At 29.6% G+C, this 18,155-nt stretch overlaps 1 protein-coding gene across 1 annotated transcript; it reads left to right on the top strand.

Moving 5' to 3' along the window:
• Window positions 1-9,902: 9,902 nt before the first annotated feature.
• On the top strand, window positions 9,903-13,970 carry LOC136080861 (uncharacterized). The gene is made up of 9 exons (XM_065798193.1): window positions 9,903-10,184; window positions 10,788-11,030; window positions 11,306-11,479; window positions 11,858-11,992; window positions 12,226-12,357; window positions 12,525-12,617; window positions 12,800-13,014; window positions 13,540-13,729; window positions 13,813-13,970. Exons 1-9 carry the CDS (start codon window positions 9,974-9,976, stop codon window positions 13,929-13,931), a joined length of 1,512 nt encoding a protein of 503 aa, XP_065654265.1. The 5' UTR covers window positions 9,903-9,973; the 3' UTR covers window positions 13,932-13,970.
• Window positions 13,971-18,155: the final 4,185 nt, after the last annotated feature.

Below are 18,155 nucleotides of genomic sequence, written 5' to 3'. Positions count from 1 at the left end.
TGAGCAAGTGAACAACACAAAAGCGCAACAAGTGAAAAAATAAAATTATTTTACGCCACTATTCTGCAACACTACCATAACTTGTAATAATAAAAAAAGTTATAATTCACTATAACTTGTAATAATAAAAAAATATTAGTTAATCTTTGTATATATTCATATTTTCTTCTATGCATATTTTTTTTTTTTTTTTACATGTAAATGCACAGTCCAGTGCATGCAGCATGTACTGCACTGCGCATTTACATGTAAAAATAAGCAAATGAGCATGTCATACTACTTCGTAAATGCGTTCAGTTCCATTTCGTATATAAACAACTGCATAAATAATTAAACTAAGGTTATACACAAATACCTGTGATAGGCTATTATAGAACTTTATTTTAATAAAATTAAAAGATATTATACATATTTATGATCATTTTTATGAAACTTTAGGAAAGGTTAAAAATATGAGTTCATAAAATATTGTTTAAATTTAAAAATTTGTACAAAATATAAGCAATCTTTTAAAAACTTTAAAAAAAATAGCTGTAGTAAATTTATTATATTAGAGCAAAACAATTATTTAAAAAAGGTAACGTAATATTATTAAGCTAATATTAGTAAGTTAATTAAATATTATTTAAAATTATCATTTATAATTTCTATTACTTTGAAAAAATTATATGAAATCTTTAGTATTTAATCAAAACTTATAAAAATTACAATATATGTTGTAATTTTTTTCTAATTTATTATCATTAAATCAAAATTAGTAAAAAATTATGATATAGTTTTTCAAAATAAATACATTTCCATTCATACATGAATGCGGGTGTATACAAATACAATATCGGACCATATCGGACCAAACCAATTATTCCGTACCTCAACGGAACAATACTAAACTACAATACACCACAGCCCACTGGGTCATGTGGTGGTAAACCCTGACCATATTTGAGGTAAATTAGTAAAACTTAAATCAAAAAATTAAAAATTACTTTAAATTTTAAAAAGGGTGTTTTTCCTAAAATACTCATAGGTTTTTTGTTTTTTTTTTGAATATCCATTTTAGTTTATAAAGCCCAATGAGCAAAATGAGCTCTTGCGGAGCTCTTGGAGCTCTACAATAAACTCCGCTTGGAGAGTAGATTGAAGAGTAAATTTTATTATGTACATATATGTGTATATTATGTATTATATTGATTCAATTTCACTTTTTATATGAAAATTATGTACCCAATGCTATAGTTTTTCTTTTTAAGGAATGTATAATATTTTTTAAGTACATAATATTACTTTCAGTTTATTCATTTAAATGAGTAGTCCTAGTAGAGCTCTCTGCAGAACTTTTCATTTACACAATTTTTTTGTAAAATGCGTGAAATGTTGCTAAGAGGCGCATGCGCATAATTTTATATTTAGTTCTATGCGTTACATTTTATAATTTTACGAGAAAACATATATTTTATTTTTATTTTATTTTTTGAAATTAAATTATTTGAAATTTTAACAAAATATTTTGCACAAGTATTATATAGTACTCGTTTATGGAGGAGTTTAGGGTTTGAATTTTATATTCTTAATTATTTTTTGTATTTAGTATTTAAATTACAGTATACTGAATATAATTGTTTGTAACACTATAGTGTTATAAACAATATAGTGATAATGAAAATGACACATTATTTTTGCAGCAAGTATGAACAAGAGAATTAATTTTCATAAGCTATCGCGCTCACAAGCCTACAAGAGAATAAAATATCGCAGAGAGCAAGCTTCAGTAGAGCATAACTCCGATACAGACTCAAGTAATGGTAATGCAGATTTTGAGAGTTTAGATACTGAAGTACCTCTCCATCAACTAGTTGATTCACCTTTACCAACATTACCACCTCTCCAAACACTACTTCCTCAAATACCTCAACCTATTCCAGATGATTCATCAGATGTAGCTGCCTTGTTTTCAAGTGATGAAGAAGTAAATATTAGACAAGAGTTAGCAACGTTTGTGGTTGAGTCAGCTCTAACTGAAAGAGCAACCAAGAAACTACTAAATTTATTAAGAAGGCATCCATGTTTCACTGATAAATTGCCAAAAACTCGTAAAGCATTAATAAAAACTCTTACAGAAAAAGTAGTGATACATGAAATTCCTCCAGGTTATTATTACCATTTTGGAATCAGATCAGGAATAATAGAATCACTTCAAGAGACAAATGATATTTTGAATAGTGGCAGCATCCTTGAAGTATTAATAAACATAGACGGTGTTAGCATAAGTAAAAGCAGCACAAGCCAATTCATGTCAATATTAGGGAAAGTAAGCAATTTAAATTCTGTATCTGTGTTTAAAATCGGTATATTCCATGGATTTAAAAAACCTGATTCATTAAATTTATACCTGAGTGATTTTGTTAATGAATGCCTTGAACTGTGCAATGAGGGTATTGCTTTTGAAAATAAACAATTTAATGTTCGTATTAGTGGATTTGTTTGTGACCTCCCAGCTAAAAGTTTTATCCTTAATACAATTGGACATACAGGGGAATATTCCTGTACAAAATGTGAAGTGGTTGGAGAAATAATAAGCAACAGACAGGCTTTCTTGGAGATTAATGTAGCAATTAGAACAAATGCATCTTTCAGAGCTAGACGGCAACCAGAGCATCACCATGGTGAAACACCTCTTGAGCAAATACCTTTTTTAGATATAATAACTATGATAGTTATTGACCCTATGCATCAAATATACATAGGTACAGTAAAGAAAATACTAAAACAGTTATTTGGTAAAGCGCCGAGTGTAAATAAGCTTAATATAAATATAAGATCTAGAGTCTCTAATAAGATAATGACCATAAAAAATGAAATCCCATTTGAGTTTCAGCGTCGCCCTCGAGAACTAACATACTTGGCATTATTTAAAGCCACAGAATTTCGTCTTTTCCTTCTTTATGTTGGTCCTCTTGTTATGAAACAAATACTTGGTGGTTCACAAAGAAATAAAGCTCTGTATCACCATTTTTTAACTTTACATGTTGCTATAAGTATTCTTACAAGGCAAGCAACACCACTTGAGATTGCTTATTGTGAAATTTTACTTATAAATTTTGTTACTGATTTTGCTATGTTATATGGAAACTATCTTGTGAGTGCTAATATCCACTCGCTAATACATGTAGCTAATGATGTAAGGAAATTCGGCCCAATTGAAAAATATTCTGCATTTGCATTTGAAAATGCAAATAGATACATTAGAAATATGCTGCAGACATCACCTAACCCATTACAACAAATTGTAAAGCGTGAACATGAAAGAAAGATCAATGTACCTGTAAAAAAGTCTATTCAATTTAAAAATATTGAATTTTTAAAACAACATGTTAGAGGTCCACTTATAGATGCGACCAATGGACCACAATATACATCAGTAAAATTTGAAACTTTCACCTTAAAATGTAGTATTCCCAACAACTGCTTTATGACTAGCAAAAATGAGGTTTTTGTATTGGAGAATATTGCTCAATTAACCGGAAGCAATCAACGTATTCTGATTGCAAGAAAATTTACTAGACTTTTTGATTTATATAAAGTTCCATGTAGATCCTCAAACCTAAATATTTATATAGCTATGGACTTGGGCCCATTGCAGATTGTCCGACTGCAAAATGTGAAAGGCAAATGTGTAAAACTTAAAAATGATGACAATTCATTTGCAATTTTTCCATTACTACATTGCTCATATTAAACAACTTAAATTCATCAAACTTTGTGGCATTTTATGTATATATATGTAATATATATATATATATATATATATATATATATATATATATATATATATATATATATATATATATATATATATATATATGTATATATATATTTATATATATATATATATATATATGTATGTATATATATATATATATATATATATATATATACATATATATATATATATGTGTGTGTGTGTGTATTATTTATGGTAATATAAGTTTTTCACACAAATTATCTATTTTTGCAGGTGTTTTTGGCTGATTTTCAACAATTTTTTAGTTCTTGCACCTCAAAATTGCTAAATAACGCCATATTAGAAAAAAAATTTGGAAACTTAAATGTGCTGCAGTTCAATACCAATAGACAAGCTGTGTTAATTTTTTGTTACTTTTGTATATTTAGAGTAACCACTTGCGGGAAAAAATTAAATTATGTTTTAAAAGTTATTTTAGCACTTGCAGCAGCCTGTAAAAAAGTCGCTTTTTTAAAAAAATATCATAAATTACATTCACTTTGTAGGCATAAAAAGTAACGTAGACAATTAAAATAAATTATGAAACTTTTTACTGGCAAGGTTCTATATATAGACAATCACCAAAAAAATTTAAAGACCTATACTCTATCTTATGACATGATTTTAGCCCTATGACCTAGGTGTATGCTTTTATTTTTTCCCTACATAAATGTAATCAGTTTTCCCTAAAATAACATTATCTGTGTCTTAACTTAATTTATTTGATTTGATAATATGTATTTGTTTAATTTTATGGATATGATATAGTTATAATGGTATAATTTTCACATATTTATAATTTGAGTTGAAAATAATTCAGTTGCTTCAAGTGTTTGTAGTAAAATTCAATTCTGCACAGTATTTTCTGGATTTTATTATTTTAATTTTTAATATTGCAAGAACCAAAAACTGAAAAGTTTTGTGTATGCAGAAAAAGTTATTTGTAGATATAGTTTATTGGTTGCATTTTAGATGGTGTTAATCACATTTGTACTTGAGATTTCATTTATACTGATTTTATTACTGGAAAAATATAAAAATGTTTTTTTTTTAGATTACAATGTTACATGTTTAACCCTCGATTTTAATATTTTAAGATTAGTAAGAAATGTCAGAAAAATTGTCAGAAATATGTTGTTTGGGAAGAGTTTTAAATAAAGATTGTAATAGAAAGATTAAGACTAAAAGTTACTGATATTGAAGTTTTAATTCAAAGGATAGGATACACTTTTGAACCAAATGAGGAGATATGTTTTCACTATGAAAAAGCCTATATTTCAAGCGCTTCAAAAATACTGTTGTGATCTGAATAAAGTCCCCAAGAAAAAAATTATCAAATGATTGCATAAAGTCAACATATCAATAGCAAATCAACTTAAGATCAAACCAGGTCAAAAAGTTTGTATTAACTGTATGAATGAATTGAAACTTGAAAAAATTACAGAAGTTAGTCAAGATGAAGCTGCTGAAGAAAATTTTTAGTTGTTCAGACCTTAATAAGACAGTTTTTAATAAGAGTGTGTCTTTATTGGAAATATCTCCATTAAAAAATGTCTCCATTAAAAGCAGCAGGAATGCGGAGTCCCAAAAAAGACTCCGGATTTGAAAGTCACAAAAAGATTACTTTATCCTAGTTTTTGGTATCCAGGAGCTCTAAAAATATAAGTTTATGGACTACTAATAGGAAAAAAATTGAGACTTTTAGGTTAGAGGAAAAATCATTTTTTGAGCCCGGAGTCCTTAAGTATAATGGTGGCAAGGACTCCGGGACTCCGGGCTTAAAAACAAAAAGTTTCAAGTTCATTAAATCTCATGAATTTTTTTCTTATAACAGGTCATAAGTCAACAAACATGTTTAGAGCTTCTGAACACTACAGACTTGGAAAAAGTAGAGATATAAAACCGGAGTCCTTTTGGGACCTTGCATCCCTGGTAAGTAGGTGTGACAATTTAGGATATGGAAAGCAAAAAGCAAAAAAATTGCAACAAGTATGACGAACCTAGTAGCGTCAGCATTGGATATAGACCCAAAAGATATAGAATCGGAAAAAGAGCAAAAATGTATAAACTGTAATGATTTAAACAAACTGTTAGATGCAATAAAAAATAAAATGAAAATAAGTTTGAAGGAAGAAAAAGTTCAACTGCTAACACTAAAAAACTTGCAAAACATTTTCAGTTTCAGAACTTCTCGTAAAGAAAACTTGAAAGTTGAAAAATGAAAAAGGAATACTTGCTAAACCTGAGGCTAAAATAGAACAGCCTTTAGAAGATATTATTAAACAAAAAGTTACTGAAATTTGCGAATCTAATGAGTTTATGAGGAATGTCCCGGAAAAAAAGACTTTGTTTCTGTGCATATAAATAATGTAAAAGTTCATAAACAAAAATGTTTAATATTAGTTCGAATAAAGGAAGTTTATCTTGAGTTTAAAAAGTTATACCAAACACAAAAAGTTGGATTCAACAAGTTCTGTGAACTAAGGCCGAAATGGGGCATCACAAATGACAGTAATGGAAAAATATTAACTTATTTATTATTTAAATTTTAAATACAAAAAACCATTTTTTAACACAAATTGTATCAAGGGTGCTCATTGACCTTTTTCAAAAAGAAAATGAACCTATGCTGAGGTGTATATATATATATATATATATATATATATATATATTTATATATGTATATATATATATTAATATATATATACATTTATATATATATATATATATATTTATATATACATATATTAGGGATATGACTTTTTTGCAACCTACTAGGCCTGTATCGTAATTCAATGAACTTTTATGTAAAAAGAACGAATAGATGTTTCATTTTGACATATTTTGAAAAAAGGTCACCCCAAAACCAAAAAATCGAATTTTCAATAGGTACACTTTTGTACAGTAAATGAATATTAAAGGCTGAAGATGTTGTAAGAGTCATACTCCTGTTGTTATTCTATTTATTTATGCAACATGTACTGTGATATAACAAAAAACATTATGTGATATATAATTATACAAGTATTACAAAATTAACAGTATCAAAGCGTCTAGTACAACAATATACATAACTGTCTGTGTCTATAGGCCTACTGTGTTTAGTACATGGGTCACATGATGCTCACGTCTCATAAAGAGTCTAGCGCTTATTACTTAGAATGAATCGAAGTTGCAGTTTGTCTTTCTTTCTGCAGGAAGCATACAGGTCTTGCATCACCTTGATTGCACGTTCAGCTATCTGATTACTTCGTGGTATGTCGATGACGGATGGCTCTTTCTTCCAGTGATTTTTGAATGACTGCAATGCCTTTTTGTAAGGCTTCAATACATCAGATAAATTCTTGAAGTCATTGTCATTGTACTTTTGACTACTAAACCAATGTTCTGCCCACTCATATGAAATGAACCTGCAAACCTTCTCCAAATTCTTTCTCGCTTCAGGCAAGAATGAACGCCAGAATGGCGAGAATGGCTCTTGAGTTCCATCTGGCATTGCTCATATTAGGAATGTTCTGAAAGTGAATCAGAGGGAAGTTTCTTTGTTCTTCATAGAACCTAAACACTCTTGTTAAATGGTACAAAAACTTCATATCGTCTCTCCACCCTGATTTATCAAGAATTTCTACAGTTCCATTCACAAACTTATCCTTCAGTTCATCATACTTATTCAACAGTTCAGACACAAATGGGTATTCAATGTTTGGAGATTTGGTATCGCCCCCAAGTTCTTCGTCCATCACCAGACGGAGGATCCTGTCTAGTACGTGATGCTGACGACCGATAAATTGTGGTATTGTGACACCCTTTAATTTAAACATACGTTGCAACTTCACAACAACTCCATTTCTCTTCCCAGTATTGACGTTTGTTGTATCAGTAATGATCATCTTAATTGAATTCCACAAATTGTATTCATCAATAAGTTTGGCAATTTTTTCAGCAACAGTTTCAGCTTTGCCATCTTTTAAACGCAGTGCATCAAGTTTCACGTCAGTTCTTTCATTCTGAAGTACAACTACCTGATATTCCTTATCATCTATTCGTTTGCCGTCAAAGTGTAAGGACCACTGTTCCATTTTAAGTTGTTGTATCATTTCTTTTTTTAATTTACCTGCCTCTTTGAATATGGACTTGTAAATTGCTGATTGACTTGGAGTTGGAATATCAATACCTTGTTGTGATAATACATTGCATATTTTAGCAGCTTTCTTTGTGGAAACTCCACTTGATGTAACCATACTTACAGCAAATTTACTTTTGTAGTGCTTTCTAGTTTTTTTCTGAGTGTCCTCATCATCGTCTTTATCACCGTCGTCGTCTTCATCATCTTCACTCTTACTTTTGCAGTTTTCAGATTCAGTACCACTGTCTGTGGTAGACAGGACTTGTGATGTGGAAGGTATTGCTGTTCCAGACTGGACTTTCCTTCTCTTGGAAGGGTGAATGGTTTCTTTACTTGCCACTTGTCCTGTTGAGTACCCCACCTGTCCTTTACTTTCTTTTTGTAGGTGGTATAGACGTTTATCTTCCGAGGATAACCACTGGCCATTCACTTTCGTGATGTCAAATAATGCATTGAGAACATCATATTTTCCACGCTTGACACATTCATCATAGACCTTCAGCACCTTCATAAGCTTTGCTCTTATCACTTGATCAGACACACGTGGAAAATTCAGTTTATTGTCCCACAATTTTGTAATTTCCTTAGAAATTTGGTCTATTCGTTCTTTTCTTCCTTTAACATATGCTCCGAGAAACTGGTATCTTCCTACGATCTGCAATTGAAGTGGTATTCTGGATTTTTCATCGAGTGAATGTTCTTCTACAGCCACGCTTCCTCTTCTTCTGTGTGACTCTTGAAATCTCACCAAATTTTTAGTCCAAGTCTTCTTGTTCTTTGTTACTGTGGTATGACTTTTCTTGTGAGACATCATATAATATTGTTACGACTTTACGGATAGCTGAGCGTAAATATCCGTTTAATAAAGTCGTTTAATTAATAAAATACTTTAACTGTATAGTAATCCAATTATAGTTCGATAATCCAGTCAATGTTGATAACAGTTCGATAATCCAGTCCGTATCCTAACGATAATGCTACAACTACTTATACTTCGTACACTTACAGCGTCTTTAGTTCGCTACAGTAGTTCCTTATTAGCTCAGTTACACGCAGAGTACTTCATAGAACTATTCACATTATCAACACTGAGCTCTGACAGCAGCTCGCTTATATAATTATTTAGAGATTCCAGAATGTTCTACTAAGTTCTATAATCTTCTACAGTCTGTTACAGTCGTCTATATCACCGTGGTAACACAATGACGTCATCACATAACAATTCCAAGTATTTGCCGGCACATGGCCGTTTCGTTGCCATGGTAACGTGTGGCGTTATATTTATAAATTCATAACAAAATAATGAAATAAATAGAATTAAGCTGAGAATTAAGCTTAAGATTAAAACATCGGTCAAAAATGAATGTATAAAAATGGTAAATCAAATTTTTATTTTGGGGGTGACCTTTTTTTGTTGCAGAAAGCTATTTGGGCCTTTTTTCATGATTTTAGGTAAAAGTTCATCGATTTATGATACAGGAAACATTTTATTTGAAAAAAAATTAAAAAGTCATATCCCTAATATATATATATATATATATATATATATATATATATATATATATATATATATATATATATATATATATATATATATATATATATATATATAGGCCTCAGCGTAAAACAAGATCTATATGCATCAATCTTTGAGCTTTGATTTATCATTGGATACATATGATACATTATATGATATATTATAATATAGCATATCATAAAATGTATAATATAAATCATATATATATGATACAATGTATCATAAAATGTATAGTATAAATGATACAATACATTTAATATAATATGATACAATGTATTTTAAAAATACATATATGTATATATATATATATATATATATATATATATATATATATATATATATATATATATATATATATATATATATATATATATATATATATATATATATATATATATATATATATATATATATATATACACAGGCCTTGTCATATTTCGCGTTCGTAAAACTCAAATATTTGTTAAACTATACTATAATATACTAAAATATTCAAAATTTATATTATTTAAAAGATTTATTTCCCAAGATGTCAAACATGTATGTTGCATTCCGGTTCAAAACGCCATATCCGCATGCAATGCATGCGCCAATGGCCTGGTTAGTAGGATCTGCAGATTGTTATTGGCCATGCAACCTAACAGAGGAAGAAGAAGAGGAGATGATTGAGTCTTGTGTTGAACCCCTTACTGGAATATTTGAGTGGAAGCTTTACCAAGGCAGTATTTTGAGAAAAAATAGTAAGTATAAAAAATACTATTCAACTGCTTTTTATTATGTCCTGATCATGAAATGAAATTTGCCAAAAAACAAAAGAAAAATTATCTAATGCATTGCATATGAAAATCCACACAGTTTTTAAATAAATTCATTTTAAAGCTTGTTTTCTAATAACTGTAAAAGTGTTGTACAACAGTTGCCCAACAACTTTGTTTTAAAATGGAGACATTTTCTAGCTAAGTTGCACAACTTAACGTCAGTTGTACAACAAGATTTATGTTGTAAAACAATGGTTGCAAAGATAGAAATAAATCTATTTCCGCACTAATTGTTGTACAACAAAATTGCACAACTGTTGTACAACATTTCTTTAACTATTGGAAACCAAGCTTAAACAAGTAATTATTGTTGTGAAAACCTGGTTTGAAATTATTTCTGAAAAGGTTTATATGTACCCAATAACTATATATTAAAATTGATAAAAATATAAACTTAATAATATATGGTATAATAATAAATGGTATTGCTTAATAATAAATGGTACTTTTTTAACTTGTAAAATGAATGTAATATTTTACATTTAAGTCTATTTATTTATAACAGGATACAATTTTTGCTTGCAGTTTCACTTGCAGAAGCTAAGAGTAAGGTGTTGCTCGATAAGAAAAATACATTTGTTGGTAATGTAACAACTGCAGACGATGAAGCTCAGCCAAAGAGAAAGGTTCGTTTATCAGCAAAGGCCAGGGATTCGCTGCATCTTGCTTATTGGGATGAGGAGGAGGAAAATGTTGAAAACAATTTTAGATTGTCTGCAGCACCACCTTTTCCAGCATACAAGCGGAAAAAAGCAGTACAAAATTTGGGTAGGTTGAAATAAAATTTAATATGATGTGTTTAATTTTCAATTGTCACTTAATTTAGTTTAAATAACACTCTTTTAAATACAGGTAATAAAATATATATTACAACAAAAAAAAATCAATGATGTTTTTAATTATTAAGTTGAGAATAATAGCATATAGAATTTTTTGTACAGTTTCGGAACTAACATTTAATAATAATAATTTTAAAAACCTGTATTTTGTTTTTATGTTATATAATAGTTGCAATTAAATGTATAAATAATTTTGATTTACAGGTAATCAAAAGTCAACGGACACCCACACAGCGAGAAAAAATTATAAAAAAATGTTGTTTTCTCCTGAAATCAATTTTTCTGATACTCCAGAAAACTCAGCTGACAAACAGCTGACTCCCCAAATTGGAAGTGAGTATAACAATGAATCTCCAGAGATTGTTTCTCACCAAATAGGTAATGCAGATAAATAACATTTATTAAAGTAGTAAAATGTTTTTAGATAAAGGTATACTCTTCATTTTTTAAATAATAAACAGTTACAATTAACATGCAATTTTGAATAATAAGATGAATAATAATTATTGCTCTATATCAGTTTTTTTTATATATTAGGTTTAATAATTAAAAACTGTTTAGAATAAGCAAAAATGAAAATATAAATTTTTGTGTTTAAGAACCTGTTTCATGACTCAGAATCAAGTGTTGATGAGTTATATTTAATTTAAAAAACAAATAAAAATTTTGGTAGATAAAAACTGAAAAAATTGTTTTATTTTTTAATGCAAGTTACAAACTCCATTAAATCTTGTGATTGGACATTCTTTTTTGCAGAATTTAGTACTTCTAGATCCCCTATGTTTGGAGATATGTCTCCTTCAGCCAGGACTAGAATACAAAGTTCTACAGACAGAGGTATTGGACTTACTTCAACACCAATGAGAAAAAGGAGCAGTCCTAGTAAAAAAGGTAGGTAATGATAAAAGACTGGATTTTGTTATTAAGAAATTAAATTAAAAAGTTTTTATGTGTAGTTTGTGCAGAATGAATTTTTTTTTTAATAATAACAGTAAAACTATGGCTAATGATAATTAATTATGCATATATTACAGGATTAAAGATAATTGATAATTAATGGTTTCTTTTTGTGATATTTTTAGTCTTGCATTTATTATTTGAAATAGTATAATTTTATTTTTTAGCATCTAGTTCTTCTAGATCGCCTGTGTTTGGGGATAGGTCTCCTGTCATGTGCAGAGAACTAAGTCCTAATGCCAAGGGTATAGGACTTACTTTGCTACCAAAGGAGACTAGGAGCAGTCCCTGTGTAAGAGGTAGGAAATGATAAGCGAAGGACAGAGTGTTAGTGTAAGAAATATATATATATATATTTATATATATTTTGAATTTGAATCTGCGTAATAGGAGTTCCAATATAAAAAATACATTTAGGTTAAAAGCTCAACAGTCTTACATTTTTTCATTACTTTTTTTTGTTAAGTTGAAGCTGATGCTGAATTTAATGCGTGGTGCAATGGAACATTGGGTAGTTCAAATAGGCACAGAAAGAAAGCCAGCGATATGTCTCAAACAGGTAAATAGTGCATATAAGGTCTATGGTCTGTGTGATCTGACATTGTTTACTTTTTACATAACAAATATACTCTCTCAATTACAAAACATAGCATTGAAATTAAACTCTTTCACTGTGAATAAGAATTAAACTTCATTTCATAATTGCGCAATAAAAATCCTGAATAATTTTCATTTTTTTAGAGATTAATCAGCACATGCTGAATTTTACATATGTTGTGATGGATGCTCTTGATATAAAGAGCGTTCTACAGAATAAAAAACGATCTCTTAAAACAAACATGGACAATGATAAGGTTGAGGATGATCCGATATTAGGATGCCTGCCTTTGACCACAAAAGAGCAGTATTTTGATTTGGAGGAAAAATTGAAAAATGACTCCTTTGTCAAAACTTGGGTAAGTTAATACAATATATATATTTTCTTATTATTATTAAAGTTAATATGTTCAAAATGGAATCTATTATTATGTTATTAAAAAGTAGGGAACCTATATATGCTCTAGCCACATGCTAATATAAATCAAATTATAACTTATAAAAATTTATTCATTTATTTATACTGCAGCTACTGCATCTAGTCAAAGATTTAGCAAACGACATATACAATATTTTCAAGACTTTGAAATATAAAATAAAAATGAGCGTTACAAGGGCTTTTGAAGATTTTTTTGTCTGCTTCCATCTGAAGTTGTTATTTTGTTTTGTTTTTAATTGTAATCTTGGTTGTTGTTAAGTATAACAGGCATCTAAAAAATCTTTATATGAAAAAAAATCTTTATATTAAATGAACATAATGCAGATTAAGTGAAATAATGCAGGTTAAGTTTTATATTATATTTTTTATATCTTATTGGTATAGCATTATCTTTATTATTATTATGTAAAATATTTTTTTCCCAAAATGTTTTTATTTCCTTCAGAAAATGTCGCTTTTGGAACATACAAAGGCACTCACGTTGACAACATTTGCAACAACGACAGCAGCTAAAATGATAATGAAAGAAATTTTCTCTCCAGACATGTTAAAAACAATTTGTTATGCTGGAAATAAAACATCTGGAGAGAAAAAGGTGGCAGTCAAGAATGGGAGTGTGTACTCTACACTGATAGGCGAGTAATGACAACTATAGATTTTTATATGAAAACTTAGTCTTTGCATTGAATATTATAAAATAAATTGAATCTATTTTTAGCTGTGTTGAAACATCTGGGCCACAAAGACGTTGCAAAGATTGAAAAAGGCTTGAAAGACGCCATGTTTAAGGCTAACAACAATGTTACAAAGGAAATCAGAAAAAAAAAATTTGAATAACTTTTATAGATTTGAAATTAAATTAAAATTGCTCTTATAGATTTTGTTTTTTATTATTTTGTTAGTTATAATATAATATAATATAGTGAAATGCATAACAATTATATTTAACCTTAAAATTTATTTAGTTATAAATACAATATATTATCTGTGTAATTATACATATATAATTTATTATAATTGTGAGTGAGAAAACTTTAAAAAGCAAAAATTTATACTGCTTAACTCTTTTGTTAATTGCGATGTGTTTTAATTATCATATAAGTTGTATTATTGGTATTATAATTAGGCTTTACTTTTTTTTTTATATCCAGGCTTTACTATGCCTTAAAATGACGAATTTCTTAACCGTTAATTGTAATTTAAGGGCAAATTATTTCAGACGTTTTTTTATCAAGGCACATTTTTTAGCTTAAATTTAGTATATAATTATACTGTTGATTTTTAAACATTAAGGTGTGTTTTGGGGATGATCCTATTGAGGGATCGGTTTTGGCAAAATCATGACAGGATAGTTTCTTACAAATGTCAGGATAGTGGACAGTATCTGATAAATATGGTAAGTTTTTATTAATTCCTGATTATGTGCACATTGCCATGATAATCATTCCTTGGCAATGGATAAATAAAATAATACATTAATTTGTTTTTTAATTTTTTTTTAGTTGTCATGGATGAAGCTTGGAGGGCAGTTGACTGCCCATGACTGTCATTTACTGGTGTTTAACACATTTATAGCACATGTAACTACTTTAAATTTTCACACATTTGTGGAATTTGCTGACACTATTATAAAAAGAATTCTTTAGAAATGATTACTTTTGCTTTTTTTTTTTTTTAACAAAAAATTTCAAAAAAAGAGGTTTAATGTAACTATTATTTGAGCTCATTTATTTTTATAGTTTTTTAGGAGAAACTTATTTTTGTGCCTACATTTAGAAATTAATTCGGATTTTTTGTTTAATAAGCATTCTTGGTTTGCATGAGTAATTATTTCAAATTTTTCTTGTAGGCATAGTATGCATTTTTTGGAAATATTGTTATATGCAGGCGCTGTTTTAAGGATGGACCAATTCAGTATAAAATCATCAATATTATTACCTTTTAATTCCCATACATATTTTGACAGCATGGTGTCTTTTAAATATTTTTTATTTTTAAAAGATTGCTTATGATTGGCAAAACATTTTTTCCATTCACCCTTTGTTATGCTAATATATTGTTTATCAGGTACATTCTTAGAGGAAACAACACATTTATATACCACATTTTTTGATAAATAACTTCCACTCATTGGACAAATGTTTTTTTTGTTTACAATTACACTTTTCTGTAGCTTTTTCATTTAGAATTTCTTTTTTGTTTAACACATCATTATTGTGACCCTTTATAATTCTTTCTATATTTTTTGTGCAACTGTAGCTTACTTTAATTGTATTTCGAATAAAAATTTTATGTAATTTATTAGAGGGCGGGAAATGCTTATCAACCAATTTTAAAAACACTTTTCCTATGTTAGTGGAAAAATTTTTGCTATATGGAGGGTTTAACCAAATTACATTTTTAGTTCTATTTCGCTTTTTTGTATTCTTTTTTTCAGGGTCAAATTTTAGTTCAAAGTGTTCAAAACCACTTTTTTTAAGGGCATCTTCAAATATTCTTTTAGAAGAATTGAATACATTTTCATTAGAGGAGTTTTGATTTAGCCTGTTGTTAATTGAAATCAGGATTTGTTTTAGAATTTGGGGTGGATGATTTGAGTTAATATTAATATACAATAATTCATTGTTTGGTTTTTTGAAAGGTTGATATGAATTTTCAGAGAGGTTAAATGTGACATCAAGAAAATTCACAATTTTTAAATGTGAATTTCAATTTGAAAACCAATATTTTTGAAAATTTTTTATATCTTTTCTAATTTTATTAAATTGTCGACCAGATTTTTTATGCATTACTATTAAACCATCATCGCGATAAAGCCAAAAATCTTTTATATTGATTATTTTACTAAATAAATCTAAAATATATAGTCCAACAAATTCACAAATTTCTGCTCCGTCATTATTTCCCATTGTTACATAAAAGCAGTCATGTATGTTTTTCTTTTTCCAAGTTTCCTTATTAAAATAAAGTAAGGTTTTTCTACAATGTTTTATTATAGGGTTTGTTTCATCAGGATTTGTTTTATCTAAAATATCTGCAGTTATTGAGGGGTAAAAATAATGTCTAATTGAATAAATGTACAGTCATTTTTTTTTTCGATTATGGAGAACCAACCAGATTATGGAGAAAGAATTTATAACATCAGTGGTATTTTTCCACTGTTGCAAATTTAATTTATTTCTAAGAATATTGTTAATTTTGTCCAATTTAATTTTGCTTACATGTCCAATCTCACTTTTTGAGTTAACCAATAACCTACAAGGAAGTTTGTTTTGAAAATTTAGTTTAGGGTCTTTTAGTGTTACGAAGGCTTGGGCAGGGGCAGTTAGTTTGATTCTGTTATCAAGGTTTATTTTTTTAGCAATACTTTGCGCTTCTAAATCAATTGCATTTTCCAAATTTTTTAGGGGCTTTTTCATAAGAACTAGTAATATTGTTGCCTAAAATTTTTTCATAGTTTCTGTTATGAGTTGGTAATTGTTATCAGGTAACCAAAAAAGTTCGTGCGGTTTTTCCGTATATAATAAAAACACACAAAACGACAAAAGTAAGTACATTTGTTCATCAAAATAGTCACCATTAGCATCTAAAACCTTTTCCCAACGTAAAACAAGCTTATTTATTCCACTTCTAAAAAATTCTCGGTCCTTTGAGTCTATAAAAGCTTTCAACTCCATTTCAACTGCTGTCCTTTTAAATGATTTCCCAGGGAAAGGAAAAAATGGAAATCAGTAGGGGAGAGGTCTGGCGAGTATGGTGGATGAGGCAAACTCTCCCAACCAAGGCTTTGGAGCTTGTCCTGAGTCACGCGAGCGGTGTGCGGTCTCGCGTTGTCGTGGAGAAGCAGAACTCCTCTCCTGTGCACCAGTGCAGGCTGCTTTACAAGCAACAGGTCGTGAACTCGTTGCAGCTGTGCTGAGTAGACCAGTCCAGTAATGGTTTGGCCTGTTGGGAGCAGCTCGTAATGCACCACACCAGCTGTAGTCCATCAAATGCAGAACAAAACCTTCCGCTCGTGGAGATTGGGCTTGGGTGTCTTTGGGATGGGGTCATCGGGGGACAACCAATGGTAGCAACGCTTGGTATTGTTGTACACAATCCATTTTTCGTTGCATGTCAATAAACGATCAAGAAAAGGCTCAACATTGTGGCGTGATAAGAGTGATGTGCAGATCGTAAGCCGTTGCTTCTTGTTGTCGATCGACAATTTGTGCGGAACCCACCGACTCAGCTTCCACGCTTTCCCAATCGCATGCAGATGCAGACGGATGGTTTCAACACTCACAGCAAACCTCACTGCAAGTTCTTGGCAAGTTTGGCTGGAGTCAGACTCGACAGCGTCCTTCAGTTCATCCTCATCAACCAACAATGGGCGTCCAGAACGCGGCAGGTCTTCGATGGACTCATCTCCCGAAGAGATGTTTTTGGCCGCTTGTGTTGCATTCCTTCCAAGTTTGAACTCGTAAAGTAAGCAAGATCGAATAATCGTTGGTTGGGTTGCCATCCTTTCTTTACACAAAACCTTTCCTGTAAGCTCGTTACAAGCCTACACTATATATGCAGCAACTGCGCGTGACACACGCGTTCTATTACGCAACAAAGCTACTTGCCTTGTGCGATGTGGGTGTTGTAAAAAATGCTAAAAACAATTCAATTACCAAAAACCGCACGAACTTTTTTGGTTACCTAATATTTGTTTTATCAGCAAAAACCAAAATATTAGGGTTTGATTTGATTTTTTTAACATCTAACTTTAATTCTGTTTGAAATATGTTTTTTATATGGCGAAACTTTATTGTTTTAGTTATATGCAATAGGTCATTTTCAAAATTTTGGTATAAAAGGTGGGGTATTTTTTGTTTTAAATCCATAATTTTCATTATCTTGGTTATTATTATTAAATACATCATCTGTGTTTGTGTTTGGTTTTAAGAAAAAATAGGCTTTTCAACGAATTCTTTTAATAAAATGCTCAAGTTTTTGATTGAAAAAGTTGAGCATTTTATTTGCAAATTCCACAAATGTGTGAAAATTTACAGTAGTTACGACATTTGCTACTTC

This window comes from Hydra vulgaris, chromosome 05 (assembly GCF_038396675.1).
Source record: "Hydra vulgaris chromosome 05, alternate assembly HydraT2T_AEP".
Classification (NCBI taxonomy): domain Eukaryota; kingdom Metazoa; phylum Cnidaria; class Hydrozoa; order Anthoathecata; family Hydridae; genus Hydra; species Hydra vulgaris.
The sequence above is the reverse complement of the archived record's forward strand: the minus strand, read 5'-3'. Positions and strand labels throughout refer to the sequence as shown.

Bases quoted from the DNA above. Each gene is read 5' to 3' on its own strand.
- LOC136080861 (XM_065798193.1), top strand. From the start codon at position 9,974: ATGTCAAACATGTATGTTGCATTCCGGTTCAAAACGCCATATCCGCAT. The intron at 12,358-12,524 runs GTAGGAAATGAT...TTTTTTGTTAAG, and splicing joins GAGCAGTCCCTGTGTAAGAG to TTGAAGCTGATGCTGAATTT. The intron at 13,015-13,539 runs GTAAGTTAATAC...TATTTCCTTCAG, and splicing joins ACTCCTTTGTCAAAACTTGG to AAAATGTCGCTTTTGGAACA.